Source organism: Falco cherrug, chromosome 5 (assembly GCF_023634085.1).
Source record: "Falco cherrug isolate bFalChe1 chromosome 5, bFalChe1.pri, whole genome shotgun sequence".
Taxonomy (NCBI): Eukaryota; Metazoa; Chordata; class Aves; order Falconiformes; family Falconidae; genus Falco; species Falco cherrug.
Genome location: NC_073701.1, coordinates 9,183,815 through 9,209,476, shown reverse-complemented (window position 1 = coordinate 9,209,476; position 25,662 = coordinate 9,183,815). Strand labels below are relative to the sequence as shown.

At 45.2% G+C, this 25,662-nt stretch overlaps 2 protein-coding genes across 2 annotated transcripts; both read right to left on the bottom strand.

The window, feature by feature from the left end:
* Positions 1-1,298: 1,298 nt before the first annotated feature.
* On the bottom strand, positions 1,299-10,485 carry GABARAPL1 (GABA type A receptor associated protein like 1). The gene is made up of 4 exons (XM_055712244.1): positions 10,236-10,485; positions 6,486-6,564; positions 5,407-5,525; positions 1,299-3,963 (listed from the first exon to the last, which is right to left on the bottom strand). The coding sequence occupies exons 1-4, from the start codon at positions 10,323-10,325 to the stop codon at positions 3,898-3,900; spliced, it is 354 nt and encodes a 117-aa protein (XP_055568219.1). The 5' UTR covers positions 10,326-10,485; the 3' UTR covers positions 1,299-3,897.
* Positions 10,486-16,689: 6,204 nt separating this feature from the next.
* On the bottom strand, positions 16,690-25,539 carry TMEM52B (transmembrane protein 52B; the record flags this gene model as incomplete). The annotated part of the gene is made up of 5 exons (XM_055710960.1): positions 16,690-18,413; positions 18,856-19,022; positions 19,945-19,983; positions 20,635-20,678; positions 25,513-25,539. Coding segments are annotated over 5 exons (528 nt in total), but the record flags the coding sequence as incomplete, so codon positions are not given.
* Positions 25,540-25,662: the final 123 nt, after the last annotated feature.

The following is a 25,662-nucleotide window of genomic DNA, read 5'->3' as shown; positions in this document are numbered from 1 at the left end:
TTACCCGGTGCAGGATGAATTACCACCTCTCCCTCAGCGCTACCAACAAAAGCCCACACTATGCTTCCACCCTGTATGCAGTGGGGAAGAGAAGATCCTATTAGGCCTAGTGAGTTTTATTCCTATGAGTTTCAGTATCATAATTCTTGGCTTCACTGCTCCAGGCTACCCTCTTGCTCAGTGCACAGCAGGGCGAGAGCTGGTGGTTGCTCCTTTGCAGCATTAGCACAGTCGGTTCCTGCCGCTCCGGCCAGCGGCACCCACACAAACTGCAGGTGGCGAGGAGGAGGTGGAAGAAGCGGCACATTCCTCACCACTTCCCCAGATGACAGCACGCATCCCATTCCTCCTTGTGCACTGCTGGTGCCTGACGTGGAGTTACGGCGCTGAGCAAATAGCGTCCATCGGTCTCGCCAGCTCCCAGCAGGACTCCTTCCCTCTCAGTGCACAAGTATCTGCAAGATAACACAGCTTAAATCTGCTGCTCCTACAGGCTTACTTTCAAGGAGTCCCAGATTTCCTTCTCTGCTTTTCCTACCTTTAGAGGGCCCTAAGGCACCGTGGGGCCTCCCCCCAGCCTCTGCCTATGGCTGGGAGTCCCACCTCAGCCTGAGCTGTCACCAGTGAGGGCTAGCGTCGCCCTGAGGGACATGGCTGGCAGGGCACCATGGCACCCACCCTACTGCACCCAGCAGGGAAGTGGGGCAGGCCCAGAGATGGTGGTCAGGCCCAGGCACCAGCCCCAGCCATAAGGTTCATCACGGTGATGAGGCAAGGTCAGGATGGTAATCCCATCTGCGGGCCAGGGCCAGGGCCAGGGCCAGGGCCAGGGCCAGGGATGGTGGGGCTGAGGGGAGCCAGGGCTGAGGGGAGCTGGAGACCAGCCCTGTTGCAGCATCACTGGGACAGGGGCCAATAGCCCTTGGGGGACCGAAATGGGCTCCTGGGCCACTGGCAGGGTGATGAGTGGTCCTGGCAGGGACAGTCACGGCTGGTGGCACCCTCAGGGTCCTGTCAACTTGCTAGGACTGTTCAGGGCCTTAAAAAGGCAGAGAATGCCTCAGTGCATCCATTACTCTTCTTAAGACCTTCTGATGTCATCCGGGTCTAATTACAGCCAGGTGTGTCTGTGATGACATAACCAAAAAAAGAGAGAAGTGACTCGTCCTGGAAGACAGGACAGAGCAGATCTGGCATCCTGGGAAAAAGTAACAGCAAGAAGTTCTGGCAAAGCAGTCCCTTTATTTACAAGCCCACATTGGGAAGAAATGCTAGTCACCCATTTTGGACTAAGCCTGTGATTTTCAAATGCATCTTTATTGATTGGCTGATTTAGCTCAAGTAGTATGAACTTTTTTTTTTTTTTTACAAGAACCTGCAGCTAACCAACACAAAAAAAGAATTACCATCATTACCTCGTACCGGACTAGCGCAAAAACAGAAGTAAATGCCACAATCCAGTTAAAAGAACCATAAAATAACTAAATTCAACTGTAAACTCTACATGTAACAAACAGCTGAGATTAGTCCCACACATGTCACTTACAAACCCAGCAGCAGGAGGGGAGGGGAGGTCTGAACACAAAACCAAGCACCCCAGATGCCAACTCTTTCTCCCCTGAGTGTGCCTAAGCACGGGCTCATTTGAGACAACACACAACCGTGTGCTTGGCAGCACACACATGAGCAAGTGGGACAGCGGCAGAGAGATGCACACCATCTGCCCGCAACTTGTCTTTTACCCTAGAAAGCCTCCTGACTCTGTTCTCTGCTTCAGAACATTCAGAGCTTTCTAAAACAAGAGACCGATGCGGACCTGCACCCAGCGGATGTGAGAAGAGCCTGCTAAGTGGAGGAGAGTGGGCCAAAAGGAGAGGACTGAGCACTGCAGGCAGGAACTGAAGTTATCTAAGTTGGCAGTAGGTACAACTCATCCCAATGCATTTATTCCAGATGAACACATGATGGAACAACAAACCTGACATTCAGGATTAAAAACTGCGGATGCTAACCCACCCATTTCATCCTTTGTTCCCCCATTTTCTGTCTGCCCGTTACGATTGCTGTGTCTACATCCTTTGAGGTCCCCCCCTTCTCTCCCATTCTTCTACTTCCCGTACCACACGGGCAGTGACCCTCCTGCCCCAGTACGCTGCCTTCCCTGACCTTCACACAGCTCTGCCAGTGACTCCCACTTCACACTCACAGCCTGCTCTTTTGCCTGGTGTACCTTGGTGGAACAACAGTCAGAGAAGGCTGAAACCCGATTTCCCGTCTTCCACAATCATGGGAGCACTCATCTTGATTTCTCATTCCCGAGGAATGCAGAGAACTCGGATCTAACTTCATGTAAACAGAGCAAACACCTTCGATTTATTTTGGAATCTGCCTATCTTCTTCATCCTTCTTGGTCCCTCTCTTAAATGTAGGAATGTTTACAGTAATTCAGGTCCAGTTCTCTGATTTTTAGGTAAGACCCCAGAATTTTCCTGAAAGTCAGCTCACTCCCCAAACCCCATCCCCTCATCAGTTATGGCAGTTATGGGAAAATCTGCTGTTTGTGCCACTGGGAAGAAACTGCTTTGGCATGACAGCGTAAGGCTTGCACAGGACAGCATCTATCTGGCACCTTTCTAAGAACAACATTGGCTTAAAATAAAATAATTATTCCCCTTCCCCTTTCCCTCTCGCAAAGAGTGGCACTGTTGTCCAGTCACAAAAAGCCAGCAAAACACACGTGGGAGCAACTAATTTCTTCCACTTGTGCATGTGGTGCAAGGGCTGTACAGGGATGAGACATGGAAGGGAAGGCTAAACCCACAGGACTTCTGCCATCTTCAATTCTGCAGAAGACTGGTACAAGGACAACACTGATAGATAATTTTGTTTGTTCAATAACAAGACCACTAGTAGTTAGTTGCCTTAATGTACAGCAAAGGAGGCTAAAGTTAGGTAGCAAGGAAAGAGGCTATCTAGGAACTGAACAGACAGTCTCAGCAGCCTCCAGGATCTGCCTCTGTGAAGTTCACTAAGAACAAATTTGATGAGCAGCCATGGTGGACATGTTTGGTATACTCAGTCCTGTCTCAGAGCTAGAGTAGGCTAGTAATTCTCTTGAGGTCCTTTCTAGCCATGTGCTTATGAGTTTATCAGTTGACTTCACTGAAAAGAACAAAAGGGTTGTCCCTAATTTTTCTGTCCAGCACTTGCAATTAAAGCAACAAAGGAAAAAAAAAAATCCTTCCTTCTTTTCCCCAACCTTCAAGTCTCACAGCTGAGGAGTTCCCAGCCCTCAGTTAGCCCTTCTAATACTGATGGATGTGATGGGAAACACAAAACTCTTGGAACACTTCACAGGTAGCAGTTGGAGTGAGGACTGTCAGCACAGGACAGCCTTGTGTGGGCAGAGTGAAGTACTTCACAGCTCACTAAATGCTCACAGGAGTGCAGCCCGTGCCATGGGCAAGGCGTAACAAGGTCAGTGTACAATACATGGCATGCCTTCTCCATCCAATGAAAGGGTTACACAAAAACGGCCATCCTGCCCAGTCACTCTCCTGGAGCTCCACCACACTGGCTTGTCCAGCAGTACTAGCTAAATACTTCCAGCTGTGGCAAGAGAAGACCTATGAACAGTGGAATCTCCCCATTCCAGTGCAGAACCCCTCGTTAGCCTTTCAGTTCACCCTTTCATACACTGTCCCCCTACCCTCCCTCCCCTCAATTTAAAAAATAATGGTTACAATTAATGCATGGAAGGTGATGGCATTGTGCATGTGATTCACTTCCAGTTCTCTTCCCTTCTTCTCAGGCATCCTCCTTCCTCCTCTCCAGCATCCCTCCCCCCCAAATCCATTCCATCAGTCCATCTCGCCTGCATGCCTGAGGGGCTGGTGCTCACTTGCCATAGACGCTTTCATCGCTGTAGGCCACATAGAGAAAATAGTCCTCCTCGTGGTTATCCTGCAAGGGGAGAAAGGGAGAACGTAACAAACCAAAGCTTTGTAACTCACTATATGTGGAAAAGCCCAACCAAGAGATCACTGTAACAGCAAGAGGACATAACCTCTCTTTTGTTATTTCTCCCCCTTTACATTGAAGGCTTCACTTCCTCATACCAAACAGAGTGCACAGCAACTCCCTTTCTCTACTCCCACAGCTCTACTCTTAAATTCAGGCATGTCACCCTTCAGGATACAATGAATTTACTGGAAGACTCATAGCCTGAGTGTGCTGCAAACAACACACAGAAACACCTTTGATTGTTGCAGGCTGTGCAGCAGAATCTCAGCACTGGTATGGCCTTGAGATCAAGAGAAGAAACCTGGCATGCTTTAACAAGTCAAAAATCACATCTAGATAGTTCATTATTTGGTAAATACGGTTATGATTCTTGCTTTTCAGAACACTTTGACAAATGGCTGTGTTTCTAGTCCTGTTTTACATACGGGAAGTAAAGTTGAGATGTTAAGTGATTACACGGACACAAAAAGTCTGCAGAGTGCCAGTAACAAGTGTCCTGATCTCAGCTCTGCATAGCTAGACCTTCCTCCTACATGTCCAGATTTGGACAACCTCCTGCACATGTTAATCTTACAATAACTTCACCAGTCCAATTACAAACTGTCCAGTTATTGTCAAAAGGTGACAGGTCAAACAAGGCTCACAGCACCATACTGGAGCTCTCCTATTAAAACATGCTAACACAACAGAAGGAGAAATCAATCCACGCTGTAAACCAACCACGATATAATGGCTATATAACTGAGGAACATCCATCTGATAGGGACAGAATATGCCTTTAAGATCGATCAGATAACACTGCTCAGTAGAAATGCTGGGTAGCAATGTTCACAGTGTCCTACAAGGTCCTCAAATACACGGTACAAGTGATGAAAAAGTAATTCTGAAGGAAGAGTTAAGTGTTCTTTGACAATGTATTTATAGACAGTTGGTTGCCCAGTGATACTGTTCTTTTACTTACTAAAAGGAAATTTCTTTTGTACAAACAGGAAAGCTAGTGGGTATGTTCTGCCCACACCCTACCCCAGCTACAATCTTTCCTCTATACATAAAGTGGTTTATTTCAATACTTTGTTAAATTAGTAGGAGAAACATACCACTACTGAGGCAACTATTCACCACCTGATACACCACCCACTTTCAACTAGCAAACAATCAGTTAAAATGATGAGGCTCCCTGGGCTTGCTCCTCTTTATAATTGCAGGATGGAACTTCTCTAAACAGATGACGTGATACAGGCCAGGCCAAGAGGGTCTGTGTTCAGGCATCTGTGACCAAGCTGCATACACTGCCAGTTGAGTAGCACTCACGTTGTCCTTCAGTGACGATATGCATTCTTCTGGACACTCCAACAAAAGGAGAAAGAGATGGGCCAGGCTTACCTCATACAGCTGGCCCATGGTAGCACTGGTGGGAGGGATGGTATTATTGACGAAGAAGAACAGGGCATCTTCTGGCCTCAGGTGGATCCGCTTTCTGATTAAGAAGTAGAATTGGCCAACTGAAGAGGAACAGAGGAGAATGCCTTAGATGCAGAAAGCATGTTTTGGTTTTGGTTTTTTTTGGTGTTTTGTTTTACTCTAACCATAGTGGTTTTCTTTTGATGGTGGAGGTCACATACTGTATGTGAAAAGTAGGGAAAAATGAACAATGCAGGAAAGAAAGCAGTAACTTCATGATTGTAATCACATTAGCTGCCAATCCACTCTGAGCTGGCAGTTTCTCAGGTACACGCCTCAGACCATGTACCGTCTAAATCCACACTCCACCTACTTATGGTATGAAATACTCTATTGTGGGGAATGGTATACAGATCCCTAACTAGCTTAACCTTTAAATCCCATAGATCAAAGACTACTTAGAGAATTTAGACTTGGTGTAAATGTTCACACTATTGCTGAAAAAAAAATTCCTTACTATTTGCTTTAGCTGTGTTGCACAAGAAAGTATTCTGCAATCCATTATATACTGCAAGAAAAATAAATGCTGTTTCTTTAACACATTCATGCTTTCAAATGAAAACAAATGTGATCACACACAAAATGGCCATGACCACCAGAAAAGGAACTTTTTAGCCATGACTCCGACCACAGGGATGGAAAACAATGGGACTATTTCAAGAACTTGTCTCTTCCTGCAACAAGGATACAGCCTCCAGCAACTCTGCAGCTATGTCATCGACTGATGATTATGCTACTGTCTATGATACACAATTCAGTCATTTTCATCATGGCTAGAAGTCAGCTGTAACACATGCATGTTAGCTAAGTCAGCAGGATACCTCAGAAGATCTCAGAGAATTCTACATGTTGTAAGGGACATAAATGTAACAGGGCCAGCCAGCTAAACTGGGGTAATGATCAGATGTTGAGCTTGCCTGCGTATTTTCTTGGTGCTGATCATAGAGTAAAAACCACTTCTGAGACCTTATCACTGAAAAATCAGGAAGGTAGACTGTTACCTGTGAGGTCAGAAGGCACAAGATACTTCCTTTTGTCTAGATCGGGTACTCTGGCTTTTGGTGCTTTTTCCACAATCACCTGGAGAGAGAGAGAGAGAGAGTGAGAAAGCACAAAACAACCCACGAGCGTCATAAACCTGAATGGACCAAAAAGCATCAGTGCAAACGAATACTAGCCTTTGAGACAGATGGTGCTACCAAGCCTTTAGAAATTTGTTAATTTTGTAACAAATACACAACGTTAAAAAACAGATAGGTGAGAAGACGACTTAAAATCACTGGCAATAGCTATGCTGGGAGCCCAGGACTGCAGCAGTCAGCACAGTGAGTAAAAAATGGAGACTGGAACAGACATAAAAATAAACCATAACGGCCGAGAACAAAAAAAATCAGGTCACCTTGATGGTCCCAACGCAGGTTAATTTTGTATGAAGGAGCTGCCAGGAGGCTAATACATGAACACAAGAAGTATCACAAGTTGAACTGTTTCCAGGTTACAGTTCCAAACTGCCTGGCACAAAATCAGCCCTGCTCCCAGTAGTCCCACATCCTAATTTCCACACTCACCTATATCAAGTGCCCTAGAATGAAGCAAAGAATTAAAAAGAAACTACAGCTCATTGGGGAATGTTGTTTGTTGTTTTTTTTTTTAAACCCCAGTTCTTCAGTAGTTATCTTCTACTCTGAAATTCTTATCCTTTAAGGTTATTTTCCCTAGTTCATATAGTTATGGACATTTCCTTATTCATATAAATATCTAATAATTAAAAAACATGTTACCATCTGGGCAACTGGACCCACAGAGAACTTCAACACAAAATACTAACCCTCATTATACTCTAATGTCATTATGACACAGAAAAATATGAAGCTCTGCAGCTTTAAGGTCAGACTGAGAGATCTGCTACAGGAAATTTCTGTTACCAGAACTAGGCAAAATGTTTACCTCAGAAGCAGGAAGTATTCCAAAGTGACCTGAACTCCTTTTGTGAAAAGCCTTGGAAACCTTTGGAACTACTGTGTTTGTACAGAAAAAACCCTGCAGGCAGTTTTTTGGTGACACATATTTTTGAACTGGTAGAAGATTATTACATCATTCAATCTATGTGGCTTGCTGTTCTGCAGAAGCCATTTTGACCATCTAAACAAGAAGCTGGATTTTCTGAACCTCCTCAACTTTTTATTGTTATACCCTATAACTGTAAATACCCCACCTGAGACGCTACTGAGGACTAATTTCCAAGGGTTCTACCTCCCACAGCTCTGTAGCAACCCAAACCAGCAACTCTGTGTGTTGTGTAACAGAAAGGGCTGAGCTGCTGTGGACTAAGCCGCCTTTGGAAGCAAAATGGAGTTGTCACATCAGTGAGACACTATGCCAGAGAAAAATGCTATGATGATGAGCTCGGTGTATTTAGTCTGGACAAAGTGCCATGCTAACTTGGCTCCTTCTAGATCCAAGTCACGTCACACCACAGAGGTGCTAGATTGGACATCTCTTCCCTGTGCTCCATTGGGATGCTGCCAACACAGTCAACCCCCCTGAAAAAAATCTAAGTTTGTTTTTAAAATAGAAACATGATTGTCTCTGCTACTTCAAGAACTTCAAGAGTCTCAATTAGTACAAGGCACTCAAGCTTTTTCAGGCAGTTTGCGGTAGGACATGCACTTCTGTACGAGATGCAATTGGGAAATGCTACGAAGGAAGGACCGTTCCACAAGCTCATTGAACAGGTGCAGGCTGAACAGCAAAATGCACTTAGCACAATTTTCACCCACACATCCAATAAGGCAATATCTAACGCAATAAATTGCAGTGGAGAGAAACCATTAGCTCTTACCTCCAATTTCAAAAACTATTGACAAGCAGAACTGTTTGCTAGCAGCACTGACACGACCACCCTGACCCAAAAGGGTAGCTTGGTCATTAGATAATAAAGGAAAAGAAGCCATGCTTATGATGAAGAGGTGCGTGTTGGGGCTTCTAAGCCCCTAGGAAAGACTTAAATGAGATCACTGAGCTTAAGAGAGATCGCCCTCTTGCAAAGGGGCAGGGGAAGGATGGAGGTGCTCTGCTAACCTGACCATCAGCTGTAGTCAGTATGCCTGATAACACAGCTATCTCTTCTGAAGCACCAAACCCTTCACACACACAAACCTACGAAGAAAATCCAAAGGGCTGATACAGATTCTCTCTCTGTCTGTTGCTGCTGGGTGGTGACTGTGGTAACGTGGGACTGTGCCAACAGTATAATCTCAGCAAAATGCTGAGATGTACCAGGGTGCTGCAGTGTAGGCAGCCAAACGGACGTCATCTTCAAGGATCCTGCTCTCGGAAAGGGCAGAGACAGAAATGATGTAAAGAACAGTTGTCTGCTGCGTTTATTTGCTCCACATGCAGCTGTAACAAAAGCCTACCCATGACAATTCATATGGGCCTCGCCATGCACCATTCTCATTTATCCTTAACTACAGCACACCTTTTTATTCTGGTCCGGCTCTCTCCATAAAGGTCTGCCAACACCCCCCTAACTTGACCTCTTGCCAGACTGGGCCTGGTCCTGGGCTTCTCACACGTCTCTTCCAGACTCATCTATCACAATCTGCTGTACGGTCCGCCACATTCATCCTCAGTTTACAGCTTGTCTCACTCCTGACCTACCAAGCCCTCTGCGGTCCCCATCACGGGCCACAGAACCACACACACCTCACCACTGACTCGCTGCACGCGCAACCTGCTAAACTATGCCAGGGGTCCCGAAACCTCCTAGGAGAAATGCAAATACTGGCTTCCACGAACTTTTTGCAAGTCCAGCTGAAGGCCACTCCCAAGATTAAAAATGGTGTTAGCCTGCAGGGAAAATGCATGGTGTAACTGCTTCCCCTTGTCCTCAGATTTATGGGAGCGCCTAAGTTATTTTGCGGGCAGTACCCCTGGGCAGCAAATCCGGAACAGACCTCTCCAGCGGGGATGGAAAGAACGAACATTTGCAAAACGTTTATTAAAAAGGAACCAAAAAATATATCGCAATTAATTTGATTCGTCATTTCTTTTCCGCCTATTATTATTCGGAATTATAAAGCTAGAAGTTTTCCACAGGCACTCCAAAGGGACATAAGGATGAGGAAGCAAAGTTTAGCTGGATGACCTCGTTTTCCAAGTAATGTTTTCTCCACAGGATGATTAAACAGGAGGGCAGGAAGACGGAGAAGTATCATTTTTCTCTCATGCAAAGGAAAAGGACAGCGCAAGGCTGTATCCAAAAGACAGGCCAGAGGAAAGCAAAACACAAATAAAGGGAAAGGATCAGGTGACAGGGATACAGCCCTTGTTTTCAACGAAGAGCACCCGATTAACCCACTCATTGTTCTCCTCCATTTTCCCGGAGCCGGCGGTAAGCTCCCTCCCGCTCCCCGCTCCCGCCCCGCCCCCACGCACGCAGGCTGCCCGAATTAGCGGCATTGCCGCCGGCCAGGCACTGCGGCTCCCAGAAAAAAGGGGGTACTGCCCCCGCACCCCCCCGCCAGCACAGCCCGCCCCACGGAATAAGCAGCCACAGTTGTGCGCTAAAGAGAAAAGCGGCCTGGAATCTGTATCAGATCGTCAAGATCGCAACCGTCTCGACGAATCTCGTTGCTTTTGCCTTAAAAAAATAAAGCAAGAGGCAGGCGACGAGGAGCACAAAGGCGCCGAGCGCGGCGGCCGCCAGGCAAGGCGGGCAGCCCCGCCGCCCCCTCCCCGCCACTCACAGGGACTCTGTCGGGGTATTTCTTCCGGATTTTCTCCCCTTCTTTTTTCCTGTACTCGAACGGGTGGTCTTCCTTGTACTGGAACTTCATGCTGCCGCGCTGTCCCCTTCCCTCCGAGGGCTGCTGCGGCTCCCTGCCTGCCCTGCGGCCGGGTGCTCAGCCAGCCCCGGACCGGCGCAGCGCGACCCCGAGCCCTGCCGCGGGAGCGCGCCGCCCGCTGCCGGCAAAGTGCGGGCTGTGACGTCACGGGGAGGCACCCCGCCCCCACCCCCCGCCGTCTGGGTGCCGCCGGGGCGGGGGCTGTCGCTGGCTGCGGGCGGGGCTCGGGTTTGCGGGGGGGGGGGGGGGAGGGGCACAGCCGTCACGTACCGGGGAGGGGGCAACAAGGGACGTGCCCCCTGCCAGCCCGCGCGTGTCGCCCCGCCTGCTGCGCGCGGCGGCGCGTGTTTTTCCTGCTACATTGATTTATTGCGCGGCAGTAAATAAATAAGAAATAAATAACCATACATTAAAAGTACTATTTTTTTTTTTTTAATTTAAAAGGCAGAAAAATAAACACACCGTTCAGCAACAACGTCCCCCACTACCCCCCCTTCCCCCCTCCGGGTGACTTCAGGGGTTATAAATACAACGTGAGCAGGCACATAATCCAGCCGGGGCTGCGGGGGTGGCTGCTCTGCTCCTCCTTCCCTGCCGAGGGTGGGGAGGGGGTCCGGGGGGTCCAGGGCTTGATGTTGCCTGTGTGAGGCTGGAATGCCTCTGCTCGGCTGAAATGGGGGTGGGTGAGCCTGACCTATTCTTTAAGTGGCTGTGAGACCTAAGACCGAAAAGCCACTAGTTTTCACGACCATCCCTGTTGCTACCAGATCTGGATTATTGCCTTGTTTGTAACATCTCAGCTAAACAACAAGGGGCAGAAAGCGTGTCGTGTAATGTGCCAGACCAGATGCACGTTACAAACAGCAGACAGTTAAAGGGAACTGTCTGCAAACAAGCCAAAATAGCCGGCCAATTTTAGCCCAGTTACTCAGCTGATACATACTTGGAATATCTTTGGGTTTTTTCCTAGGAGTAGTTGGGCTCACCATTTTTCACTGACCAGCAAAACAGAAGGTATTAATGAGTGGATCAGCATGCTAAAATCAGCACAAAAATTAATTGCTGCTACCCTGGGGGCAATGCATGGGAGTGTATCAAATTCTCTCTTTGCATGCCTCAGCCAGAGAAGCAGAACTTTTCCAAGGATGATCTTTTATTTTTATAGTAGTTTTAGCTGTGATAGTAGGAGCTGGGTGGGACAGCAGACTGCCTCAGACGCATTAGGTGGCTTTCCAAGGCCACACCAGTGGGCAGAGGTGAGAGGACCCAGGTTTCCTGTATCCGATTCGACCCTGTGCCAGTGCACTGACTCAGAATGAGCAAGGGTATGAAAAGACATCGTTGCTGCTTTCCTGGCACTCTGCTTTTACAGTGTGATTAGAATAGAAAAAAAATCCAGACTACAGCAAAGAGTCAGTTTGAATCCTGAAGAAACTGAAGAGCAAGCTTGATGCTCCTTAATGATTAAAACAGGATTAGGGGAACATAAAGCCCAGGTGTTTTTCTAGAAGTACTCATATAAATCCTTTAGGCGGACCCAAGAAACTCACAGGGCTAGTGCCTTTATCTTTATGTATTGATACGCACACTTGAGTTGCCTGCAGGGTGGGACTCATGCCGACACCTGGGGGATGAAGGGCCTATTGCAAATCCTCACAGCAGAACTGGGTGTTAGCTTCTGCCCAGCTGGTTCATATACTGGTCACCACCCACTTCTGCACTCAACCACTGTGGCTTGAACTTAGAGGCCTTTTGGTAATGCTCCCTCTCCAAGCCCTGGTGCACTGTGATCTCTCATTTTGAACATAAGTAGGAGAGATACGGAGGAAACACATTTACCTGGTTGCAGATACAGTCAGATGGTGGCAGCTCCTAGGTCATCTTGCCTGGCACAGGAGTGTAAATGGGCATGGGACAGAAATCTCAGCTACACTTACAGTGTAGATGTGTGCGGCTGAGCCTGTCACCTTAAATGGCTTTTGTGGTCAATGGCAATAAATAGGCACATTGCAGTGGAATTTTTCTCACCTGAATCATGACTTCTACTTTTGGATGGCCAAAGTGTGCCCCCAAGAACTCTGGCAGGTACTTTAGTGTCTACTCATTATGGTGTAGTGTGACCACCTGCACAGCTCACTGGTCAGCTCCAACAGGTGGACACCCAAATCTCTTAAGGATAGAGTGGCCCACAGTGGGAATGGCGTAGATTGGTGTGTCCCAACCTTCACGAGTTCATGTAGATAAGGTTTATACAGGAAGCATCATCAACTTATTTCTGTCTGTCCTAGGCCATGTGAACATTTCCCTATGTTTGCAGGCAGCGTCAGGAGACCTCAAAAGGATGAGTCAGAAGGAAGGCATTATTTTTGTGCAGTGCCACAAAACAGCCTAGACTGAAGGAATCCCAGAGTTTGGGGAAAATTCTGGTTTCATGGCATTGCACCCTTCTATAATACCTGACTCCTTGCTTCCTAACTGCCTGCAGCATAGCAGTTGCTAAAGTGTATTTAAGGTCTGTACTGATGCAGATGCCTCTTCCTCAAGGACAAAAGAAAGGAAATTTTCTAGTCTATTTCACCCAGGCCACAACACATTCTGGAAATCTTAACAGACTGATCTCCAGCTCTTGTTGTCCTGTAAATTGCTGTTTCCATTTTCAAGACTGTACACAAGGCAGTTGAGCTAGCGTCTAGTTTGTTTTTCAGTTGACAAATCAGAGAGGAATTTCAGGGTTCTTTCCTGGTCTGATGCAAAGACGTGACCTGCAAGTGCATTGCTAGGTGACTTCTCCCCCAACAAACCCACGTGAGCATCATAAATCTGCTTACTGAACTCCTCCTGCCTTGATGATGCAGCCCTGGATATGCAGCCACAAGCCGTGCTCCTCCCACTTCCCTGCTTCCTCCCCATCAGGCACCGAATTCCCAGCCCTCTCCTCCAGCTCAGTAATAACAATAACATCACTGGCACAACAGCAGGCAGGAAGATGATACATGCAGAAGCAGTGACAAACAGCTAATCATCTGACTTAAGAGTTCTTATTAAAATGTCAACCCATGGGCATGTGACAAACCTCACATTCTGGGTCCCTGTGCTAGAGGGAGGAACTGGCAGTGGGGCTGGCTGGTTTTCCTACCTTGGACTGCCAGCACTAAGTGGTCCTTCACAGAGTGTCGAAACAATATAGTCTTTCTTAACCTAGAGTGTCAGAACAGCTCTGAGCACGTGATGTATTACTGTGTCTGCAGCTCACATAGGCAGCGGTTCACTCTAAAAGGGATTCCCCAAGCGCTGCCAGTGCTGTAGCTGTAGAAGCAGGAGATAAAAATATTTGTGCCGAATCTGGGGGCAGGGTTTGCAGCCATGTGCTGTATGTACCACAACAGTGTTGCAGGGGCACTGCTGGGAGCTCTGCAGTGCACTATTGTGAAGTGAAGCTAGCTTAGGTATCTAACTGGCTAAAATTTTGTGAATTAAGGATAAAAATATGCATTATTTGCCCCATGTTTCTTCGACATGTCATCTAGGTGGATGTCTCTTGTTCAGCTACTGTTCAGCTACCTGTAACTCTGGACTCCCTTAGATATTTCTTTCATTAGTACCTCTTCTTGGCTACTTACTCCATTTGTGTTATCATAGGCTGACTTTTTTGTTTTCTTTTTTTTTTTTTCTTTAGTGTGGATTCAGCTTATCAAAGCCTCTGTGGTCAGAACATTTCTACTCTGTAGTCTGAATGGTAATTAAACCACAGAGGGTGTGATGAAGTCACTTGTGATTCTGCTCTGTTTGATGTCCATCCATGGCACAGTCCTTGACTGTTTTTTCTCCTGCACCACTCCTGACGGGTCACCGGTTTCATTTGACGCTGGATCTATAGCAGCCTCAGAGCAAGTATGGGCACATTGGCCCTGGGTGAGGACACAGGGTTAGTCACTCCCATCAAACAATGGCTAATTGTGTAGATGTTTTCCTTTCCTCTAGGAAATAGCTCTGTGTTGTCTATGCTGAGCTGCTGTCTCACTGCTCTGTTTTCTACAGCTTCTTACTTTTTTACAAAAAAAGCTGCTCATTCCTAATTGCGTGGCCCACCCTCAGCTCAAGTTGCTTAAATGCATGTGAATGATGTTATGAGGAGCTTAAGGAATATACCTTGTCCTGTGGTGAAAAGCAGCAATAAAGGACAAAAGCCCAGATGTGAACAACACAAGTCTGAGATCCCTTTGTTCCAACCAATGGTCTGGAGTGGCCTGGTGGAGAAGGGGATCACTGTTACTAACAGTCCTCCGAAAACAGAGGAGCAACACAACAGTGGGGTCTGTGGAGTGTTTCTGAATAAGATCGGTCTTTCTCAAGTACTCCGTGTTCTACAGGAGCTTAAGGGTGGTGTGGACAACTCCTCTGCGGCACCTGGTGTTGTTTACTCCTATTCCCCTCATGTGATTCCAGCCCAAATTACTCCACGCGCAGGCTAAAGGTAGCCAGTGGAGACGGGTTGCAAGACTCCTTTGAGATCACTTGTCATATGCTTGCTCGGGTCCCACCCTTTTCACAGTGTTTGGTGAAAGGTTGAGTAACAGGCGAGCCAAGGGTCAGTGACTTGGTTATGGTGTAGTTATTTTTAGTACTTTGTGCATCATTTCCCCCATCTACACAGGGAATACTAAGGCTTGTCTGATACATAGACAGCGTGACAACATGGGTAAAGTCTATGAAGTGCATGAGGTTCTTTGGATGCAGGTACTTAATTATTCATAACTAAAGAGAATTGCTCTTGATGGTATTCTTTCCCTTGTCGTGCAGAAAATGAGTACTCCAGTACAGCCAGCTTGACACAGCAGCTGAACAAACCCTAAAGTTATTTAATGATTAGCAGAACCCTTTTATTTATCTTCAAATGTGTATCACTCTTTATTTGTGAGCAATTCACGCTGCTATTGCTCTTAAGCATGGGGAAAACAGTTGCTACTTGAATATTTGTTTAAAAGTTGTATGGAAGTATTAGTTCCTTATATTTAATAGTATTTGATGTTTAATTTTTAATCTGGAAGCATAAAAGTTTTCAAAGTGCTTATTGGCCAGTATAATATAATACACAAAGATATTGAATGTCCAGAATCAACAGTGAGATGGAACCACCGCCAACGGAGTAAAAAAACTAGCTGAGTAACAGTAAATTGCAGTACCAAGTAGCAGTTTAGCTCTGTAAATATGTAAACTTGCTATATTTTTATGGGCTGTGGTCCTGCTTCTTCACAAAGTACCTGTGTTCTTTATTGACTGTCCTCATTTTTGGGTTGTTTGTGAGGAGAGTATGTTTTTGAATCACAACAGATCTGAGGGCAAGAGTGAAGTGTCTGCAGTCACTGACACCTGGTCTTTGCTTTCATATATAACCTTGTATGGTTAATTAGAGTGCTTGTAGGTCTGCTTCTGGTTTTTGTTTGTTGGCTTTGATTTGGTGTTTTATTATGTCCTATGGGCTCTTGAGTGCTTATCTGAAGTCACATTTAGTAGGAAACAATCCCTGAGCAAGTGGAGTGCTGTCTATCATTATTTTCACTTGAAATATTTTGGATGTCTTGCCAGTAAAAAAACCCTTGAGGGTACCTGCTTTAGCACCTAACAACTAAGTGAGACAAACAAAGAAGGATGTGAGCAGATGGGAAGGGCTAGGAGAGTTAGGTGGTACTAGCTTTGGTCAAGGGAAACCTGCTGAAATCAGCAGGTAAGGCCCACCTCTGGATACGAGTGACCTGTTACTCTTCCCCTTGAAACTCAGAAAGGAGATAGCAGAGGTGATTTGATGCAGAGGAGGGGAAACCTAAGAATTTTAAAACTTCCCTTTCTATTGCACATCTTAGAAAAAAAATTACTATTGTGAATTATTAACAGTTGTCCGTTCCTGTTTTGCTAGGCAGGATCGCTGCCCTGTGGAGCAGGGCTGCCATCTCCTGTTAAATGCCCGCAGAGCTTGGGGCTCGGAGGCAGGAGGAAAGGGGTGGAGGTGCGGGAGGAACGGTATGTTCCCCCTGGAAACGATTGTGAAGGCTTCCAGGAAGTTTCTGGGCTTGATAGTGCTTGACGCATGTTCAGCAGGTCCAAATGTTTGCTTCGGGCTTTTACTGTGCAGTACACAAAAGCCTTCCAGGAAACGTTCTGCAGCATGGTGGAGAAGTCAGGCTTGAACTGGACTTCAGAGGGCAGCTAATGAAATAGGTCACTCTAGCAGATGTTCCCCAAACAGTTATGATTTCAAGTGTGCTGCATAGCAGAAAAGACATAACCTTATATGTCACTTATTTATCTATTTATTATATTCCAGTTTATCATTCATTAACAGTACCGTTAGGTAATGACTAGGCAATTCAGGAAGAAGATTTTGGCCTAGGAAATCAGGACCCTCATTAAGTTCTTTTGGATACAGAATTCATGTGACTGGGCAAGGTCTGGGACATCATCAAAGATGTATTGGTTGTTCAATTTGGCTCTATGCTGAAGCTATCTTATCAACCTCTAAAATTGTCTAAGACTGTAATCTCAACAGCAGTTAGACTCCTAAAGATATTCGTGGACCTTTCCTTATCTACAAAATAACCATTTTTTCTGTATTTCACAGGAGAGAAGATCAGCATATTAAGGACATGAGAATTTGGGTACCCCAGTAGGAAGGGTCATGCAGCCACTTCAAGAAGGATGTGATATCCATGACCTGTGCATTCATATCAACATTAACATACACACGCAATTCATTCTTGGCTGCTTATCATTTGATTTTTGATGTCCCTCTGCTTGAATGTTTTCAGTTGCTGAACCTGGGGTGGATATAATACTGATGTAATTGAGGTCGCCTTCTCAATGAATACCTAGTCCAAGAAAACATTTTACAGATGGTCCATACCTATGTTCATCCAAACAGTTTGATTAATATTTCTGGGTCATTCAACATATTTGTATTCATCAGGAAAGACTCACAAATTATTTCTATCTGAGAAATGGCTGAAATGTTTTAAATGGTTGTATTAAATTTGACCTGCTTTTGACAGCAACATTAGGAATAATTTATAAATGATACAATATGAATGCAACTAAAATATGATTGACTTTATTTCAGAGGTACTGTTCTCGCTCCTTCCCTCGTTTGATCGGCTAGCATAGACATCATATTTGTTACTTAAAATGTAAGAGCTTGTGACTACTATTTTAGAATTGCTATGTATCGTATTCAAAACCAGACTGTCTTCATGACATATATCCTGTAGGGCGTTCAGGACATCTACTGCACATACGACCAATGTATGCTGTCTTTTGTTTACATGAAGATTGTGTTCCTACACAGCTCCTTTTTTCTTTCTTTTTTTTTTTTTTTTTTTTTTTTTTTTTAATTTACTATAAATGGTTGGCACTTTTGAGAAGTTTGATGTTACTAGGTATTAAGATCTCACATGTCTTCATTTTTTCTTTTCTGTTGTGAAAATCTCTCTGCCATCCCCAGGAAACTTGGGTGGATGCAAGCAGAATGAGCCAGCATCTGCCATCTCCCTGCAGGTCACTAGCCTGCAAAGTGGCTCAGCACCTTGACTCTGCTGCCTGCTTATTCCTGCAAACTGTGACAGTAGTGATGTGTGTATGTGGACATGGAGAATGCCAATGGCCAGTTATCTCAAAAAATGGTCAAAAGGAGCCATCAAAATATGCTGGATCTGAAAATATTTGGAATTTAGTCTCTTTTTTTGCTTTTCCCTAATGACTAAGAAACTTAATCTGATATTCCGAACCCTGACCAGAAGAATTAGTCTCTGCATGTAACTACATTCAGTAAAACCAGGTACTAATGTCCTGGGAGGGATGGCTGGGCATCCTTGCCCTTGGCAGATGCCTGCAGTCTTTCCTCTGGCACTGGATCCAGGTCTGGCACTTTCTGCCCTGCCTTGGCGACGGTGAATCTGCTCATGTGCAGAGCTTCTTCATAGACTGGAGGAGTGTCTGATGCCGAGAGGGGTGGTGGTCCCTGCGCAGCGTTATGGGAGTGTGCCACCGCTAATATCCTCCTGGCAGCAGGCCCAAACACAGAATGGAGAGCTGAAAGGGAGGAGACAAATGCTGTTTGCCACTTCCTGAAAGCACCGTGCGATTAGAGGAGGACAGGTATACCTGCAGTGCACAGGCTTTTCTTTCCCCACAGCCTGAATGTTTTCCTGCCCTTGTCCTTCCCTAAAAGGGATGCGCGGAAAACCCCATCAGCAACATCCCACACTTGCTCCTTCCTCAAATGCCACCAAGGCGTGTAGCTGCCCTAATTCCACCCAAATGTGTCTCACAGCTGATTCACCATCTGGCTGCATTTGCTACAAGAAGGCTGGTGAGCACCTGCATTTGTACTGTGTCCAGATGCTGCTTTCCCTGCATCCTGCCATGAATTTCCCTCTGTCAGCCCTGGGATGCTGCAATCTGGGCTTTTTACAGTGCAGCCCTTCTCTTTGGTGTGTGCTGAGGTCCCCAGGCTCCATCAAAGCCAACTCACAGGTAATGGTGCTCTGGAGGGTGCTGTCATGATCAAAAGCAATGACGGTGACCTCATAGGGCTGAGGACCTGATTCCTCCCCTGTCTGATGGCAATGAAAACAGCATCTCACGCAGATGGAAACCAGGCCACACAGGAGCAGCAGCCCACCGATCGCCACCACCAGCCTGGTAAGGGAGAGGACATAGAATTAAGACAGGAAGATTTTGTTGGCAGAAGTCCTCTAATGTTTCTCCCTGCTTAAAGCAAGGCTAACCTGAAAGCTAGACAAAGTCATCTGGGGCCTTGTCCAGCACAATTTGGACAGTCTTCAGGGATGGAGATCCCACGTTCCCTCCAGGCAGCTGTTCCAGTGCTGCACCCTCCTCAGGGGAAGCATTTTTTCTGTCTAATCAGAATTTCCATGTATGCAGCTTGGCCAGTCGCCTTATGTCCTGCTGGGCACCTCTGAGAAGGCTCTGGCTCTGTCTTCGCTCAAGATCCACCTCAGGTAGTGGAAAACTGCAAGCAGGTTGCCCCCTTTGCCTCCTCTAGGCTGAACAAACCAGCCACTCCGCCATCGTGTCCTCTGGTTCCCTGACTATTTTATTGGCTCCCCAGTGGACTTGCTCCGGTTTGTCAACATCTCTTTTGTACTGAGGGACCAAAATGGGACTAGATATTCCAGATGTGTCCTCATGAGTGACATTCAAAGAGAAAAAAATGTCACTCTCAATCTTCTGGCTATACTCTTATTGCAGTTTGTAGACATCCAACAGCTACCATCCTTTTTAATCTAATCCTGGTGAGAATTACTAAGGAATCAGAGTGAAATTACTAAAAATATGGGCCTTTTAAAAGGCATATTGTGCCATGAATTCTTTACTAATATTGTTCATCCAACTAAATTAATACGTGGAATAAAAAAGGAGACTAAGAAGTCAACATTTGTTAAAGATGATGCAATAGCTAAGGGGTTGCCTTGCTACTGATGTCCCAAAGGAAAGCAGGTGGTGGTATCACACTTGAACAGGTCACATTTAATCCCACTCTTTGCTACTGGAATTGTCCAGAGATGCAGATATTTAGAGTAAACATATGCCATCTTACCAGATATACCACAAACGGTCCCACTCTGTACCTGAACAGCTGAGGAGAAGAGGGTACAAGAAATAGTTAGCCACAGAATACCAAATAAATGGAAAGATCCTTACTGTACCCTCTTCCAGCTCCCTGCATGTTCCTCACTTACCACCTGGCTTCTAAATGGCACAGTGATGAGAAACTCGCTGACCTCATCAATCTCCCTGTTAGGTGAGTTTCCTTTCTGTTTGACTTTATCACTTTATCATTCTCCTGATATTTTTGCCTGTCTGATTCTGTTTGCAAACTTTAGGGATCTGCATTCACATTTGTTTTGTCTTTTTTGACAGAATATAATTTCTGTTATTCTTATGAATGACATAACCAAGAGATATTCATCAAAGCAGTGTATTTCAAACCAATTTTTCAAGGAAAGGTCAATTCCCAATTCATAATCTCAATCAATCAAAATTACACCAGAAAGCTCTTAACCACTGCAGGTATGCAAGGAGGTAGCAGGAACAGTACATGATCAGTACGTTGGTTAATAATAATACACTTCACATTCAAAGCAATGGAAATTTTATATGACTTTTCAATAGTCGCAATTAAATAAGCTTTGGTGGAAAGTGTCAGCCACCACATCATAACACTGATGTCTGCTACTGCCTTTGTCCTTCACTGTCTTCTTAGAGTGCAAGATGGTCAAATACTCACAGTTCAGTGTTGAGACAGCCTTCCTCACCTCTCACTTGGGGGAACTAGAAGGAGAAAACCAAAGACACAACTAGAGTGAACCAAGTCTGTCATATGCAACTTTTATCTCTGTTACCTGGACTATTGCCAGTCTGAATCTCCTATGGTAAGGACTTACTGTTATCTGTCTTCCGTTGTTTCCGTTGTATATTCTGCTGTAGATTTTGAAGTTACTGTAATATCAACTGCATTGTTTCATATCTTAACTTCCTGTAGTCATTAAAATCCTACTTAGCACTGTTCCCAGCAGACACTGACCTGCCTTCACCCTCACCACAGGTTTCCCTTTCCCTATGTCATGTTGCAGATGTAGATCCTTCTCCATGCTCAAATATTAAGAACTTTTAAATGCCCTGCTTCGTATTATACCCACACTGACTTGAATTCTGCTCTGTCCCTCCAGCACTCTTACCCATCTCATTCCTGACTTCTGTGTTACCATCTCTGGAATAGCAGCAAATACTCTCTTCTCTGTGTCTGCCTTTTATATGTCCAGTTCTTTCTAGTATGAGGGAAATTATTGTGACTGTCAATTGCTAACGCCCCTCCACCTTTCCAAGATAACTCTCTAACGGAGCAGAGAGCCCATAAAAAGGAACCTGAGGTGTGACTTACCCATAAGAAACACCCTAAAATAAAGCAGATCATGGCTGGGCTATGCATCCCCTTAGGGCGGTTCTGTGGCTTCTTGGTCTCTCAAGCTGCTTGATGCCTTCTTGTCCTTTCTAGTCTCAGTTCATCCTCACCAGTCCACTGACCAGGAGAAGGAGCAGATTCCTTGTTGTACGTTGAATCCAATCTCTTCTTCCTGCTCTGCCTCTTTCTGTCCTCTGGGTCTATCCTTCTACCTGCCCTTCAGGTTTTTGCTTTCTCTCTTTCCCTGTTTGTCACTGACAATTCCTGTTTATTTCTGCCTGTCTCCTTTTGTATTCTTTTGGCCTGCTTCTCTCTCTCTTTTGACGAGATCTCTAAAGCCTTCCAGTCAGATCAGGAGAAAAGCAGTGGCTACGAGTTCTTACTTTAGATGTTGAGCTAGTCCAGTGAAGGGCATCGTGAGATCTCTGCAGACCTGACCCTTCCCTTCTGTGAGCAGAAAGGGTCTCTCGAGTTTGTTCATTCCCAATTATTCCTCTCCCCGCCCCTACCCCGAGGGAGGTGGGTTGAAGGTCATGTTATTGACCTGTTCAAATGGAGTTCAGATTCCTCTCCCTCTTCCAGTACCTTTTCTGTCCCTGCACTCACATTGTCCTACCTATATGGATACAATCTGTTGACTTTAGCTATATGATCAACATCTATAGTGTATGTTACAAGCAAGATGTTCCTGCTGAAGTGAATTTGCAATATTATAATTGTATATAGCATTTTGAATATATGGTTATATGTATATGTGTATGTGCATTTATATATATATATATGAATGCAACACATATAAACACATAGATGCATATATATGTATGCATAATGCGCATATATGTATGCATATGCAACACCCCTTATATCGCCCATTTTAAGGCTCTGCCACCATCCCTCTTACCTGGTAGTCCCTGCTATATCCATCCTGCAACTGAGACTCTGCTCACTCACAGGTCCCACTCCTGAACTTCCTGCATGGCCAGCCAAGTCCCCCGAAATACTTTGCACCACAGGGAATAAATGTTGATTCTCCTATCCTGGATACTACTTATCCTGCAGCTGGTTGCATTAGCAGGTTCCATTCAATGACCCATTAATTTTCTCTCTCTTGTAGAACTGCTTTAGATTTCTGTTAGTGCTCATGGCTATTCAGAGTGTTATTACATGCATATAATCGTGTTCACCTTCCCTTTCTCTTTTGAATAGCTGAGAGAGAAAAAAATGCTTTGCAGTAATGTGTTACTATTTGTGTTTGGGAACCACTTGGAACTGGTGCATGAATATATGTTAACGGCAGGATAGCAACTAGAGAAACTTGTTGCCCCATGTTGCAAGCACAATGCATTCACATTAAACTGGTGAATCATTAGCCTTGGTGATGCAAATTAGTGTTGCAGAGCAGAACCAATGGATTCATAAACATAATGTATTCTCCCAAGGCAAGCTAAAACCATTTAGCATTCTCTAATTATAAAAGTAGTGGTGCAGTATAAACATGTCTTAGCATGAGTTTATCTATCTACCTATCTATCCATCCTTCCATCCATCCGTCCTAATCTACTACTGGAAGAACGTTTCCAATTCCAGGTGGACAAATAAGAAACACAAAACCATGAGCTATTGACTTTGTACTTATATGGGAATTGCCCAATAGTCTTTCTGTCTATTTCTCCTTAAACTCTTTTGAGTATTACGGGAGTTTTAGAAGAAAAGACCCAGCAGAACTGTAAAATAGTGTTCCTTGTATGTACAGCTTTCAAGCCTGGTGGGATTCAGTGTGGAAGGGAAGAGAAGTACAAATTAACAACGTTTTCAGGGGCTTTTTATTATCAGTGCGATAATTCAGTATTGATTTTTAACTTGATTTTTAACTGAAATTCAGTCTCATGAGAATTCCGAATTTTAGAAGGATCAAACTGGAGCAATATCATATAGAGTGATAAAAAATTTCTCTAAAGGAAAAGCAGCAGTATGACATGCAGCTGTGTGACATGAAACAGTGTCCTCTCCAAAAGCATAGTATAACTCATTCTTGCTGAAACTTATTAATCACTCTTTTTCTATTCCTATGGCATTTTCATTAATACTTTCCTTCCAGTAATCCACCTATCATCCTGCTGTCTTCTCATTCAACAATGGTTTCAATTTCTCCATATTCCCCATGTCTTTTGCCTCAGTTATCTTAATATTTTATTATTTGTTTTATGTTGTATTGAAGTGACTTTTCTCTTTGATATTTCCCCCTTGCCACCTTTCAAAAGGTTCTAAGAATGTGACCAGAGTCTTACAGAGCTGCTAAACCAAATAAAAATATCCCATTATTGACTTTTCTCTGTTCTTTGTGATTGTTTAAAATCTAAGGGTCCGTTCTGTGGTAAGCTATGTGATTTGAACATAACCTTCCTTGGATGCCAGAGAAAGCAGAATGTGGTAAGGACAGAAAATACTTCTGTCATCTCTGCTTCCCTGTTCTGGTTGTATCAAGGTATGCATCTCAAGCCTGTTCTATTATTTCCTAGGTAGCATGGTCTTAACTGGGAGTAAAGCTTCTCAATGAGCTGAAAAAATGCTGTTGTGCTGTTCTTAGAAGTTGTTGAGAAATTGCTCCTTGGTCCCTGTTACTCTTCAAAGGAGTATTCTCCTAAAGCCAGCTCGATTAGTCATACCCAATACTTCCCCATGGGCATTTAGAAATGTAAAATATGGGAACACATTTGGGGCTCAGAAGGACCCCTGACACTTTTGCAGGTGTAGTAAGACATTATCATAGCTTTCATGTATTTTACACTGAATGATGATAATCCAAAAGCCCTCTGTTGCTTATAAAACAAAACCAGATCATTTTTTAATAAACTGTGCATAAAGAAGCAGAACGCTTCCCCCCCACATTTCACACTTGTGGTTTAACCCCAGCTGGCACCACGCAGCCGCTCACTCACTCCCCCCTCCGCTGGGATGGGGCAGAGAATAGGAAGGGTAAAAGGAAGAAAATTCATACGTTGAGATAAAAACAGTTTAATAGGTAAAGTAAAATCTGTGTATGCAAGCAGCAAAGTAAGATATTCATTCACTGCTTCGCTTGGGCAGGCAGGTCTTCAGCCATCTTCAGGAAAGCTGGGCTCCAGCACCAGTAGCAGTTACTTGAGAAGAGAAATGCCATCACTCCAAACGAACGTCCCCCCTTCCTCCTGAGTATGACACCATATGGTGTGGGAGATCCCTTTGGCCAGTTGGGGTCAGCTGTCCCATCTGTGTCCCCTCCCAGCTTCTTGTGCCCCCCCAGCCTGCTTGCTGCTGGGGTGGGGTGAGAAGCAGAAAAGCCCTCGGCTCTGTGCAAGCACTGCTCAGCAGGAACTAAACCATCCCTCTGTTAGCAACACTTCTCAGCACAGATCCAAAACGCAGCCCCATACTAGCTACTATGACAAAAATGAACTCTATCCCAGCCAAACCCAGCACACATGCTCTTTCCACTGGGGACATAAGGGTTGTTATCTCCCCTTGACAGAAAACATGACAGGGGGTTCAAAAGCAACAGCTCATTGGAGACAGGGTAAGGATCTCCTGGAAATTAACGTTTATTTTTCTATTTATGTGTGCCCAGATGCTGGAGTCTAAGTCACTGCACTCAGGTTTTCCACTGTAAGATAAAAGCCTGTGGATGCTTTCTGCTCAGTACACAGGGAGCTTTGATCTCCAGCAGCCTGGGGCTGGCAAAGTCTCCAGTGAGATGTGGTGCTGGGGGGTATCTTCTGTGCTACCTGGTGCTCATCCTTGTTCCTGACTTAATAGCTGGTGAGACCAGCAGTTCTTGGGCTGTGTGCGGTACAGCCACATGAAATAAACCCGAAAATCTCATTCCTGTCATTTTGCCAGAAGACCTAGATATACCAGGAAATGTAGGACCAGTTAAGTTTATCCATCTTATTCCTCGGACTCAAAGTTCGAGAAAGCATGGTGCAGGTGCTCAAGCTGACAGGTGACCCCTCCTGGCACGCAGCCGCAGCCCTAGCAGAATGGCACGCTGCTGTGCTCTGTTAATCACTCTGGCTAAATGGCAGTGATTATCACATGAGACTGCTTCCAGCCCAGAGCTAGTCCCGAAAGCACAGCATCATACTCTGGTACATGAATTTTCTACCCAGACTCCCAATTAGTTCAGCATATTTCTTCGGCTCATTACCTTTTACAGTGCAGACATACCTGGAGCAGCAGCTGGGGAACCTGGATTCATTTCTTTGTCTCCTAGGACTGGGCAACGGCTGTGAGAAGTCGATGTGCTACCCCATCAGGGTAAGCGCGATGTGCTTACAAACAACGAGCAAAGGTGATCAGTATGTTTCTCCCTTCCAT

What these genes read in the sequence shown, in the direction of transcription:
- GABARAPL1 (XM_055712244.1), bottom strand. Translation starts at nt 10,325, where the DNA reads ATGAAGTTCCAGTACAAGGAAGACCACCCGTTCGAGTACAGGAAAAAA. An exon ending in TGTGCCTTCTGACCTCACAG is followed by an intron (nt 5,526 to 6,485) that starts GTAACAGTCTAC and finishes GTTCCTCTTCAG; the next exon opens with TTGGCCAATTCTACTTCTTA. An exon ending in CCATGGGCCAGCTGTATGAG is followed by an intron (nt 3,964 to 5,406) that starts GTAAGCCTGGCC and finishes CTCCCCTTGCAG; the next exon opens with GATAACCACGAGGAGGACTA.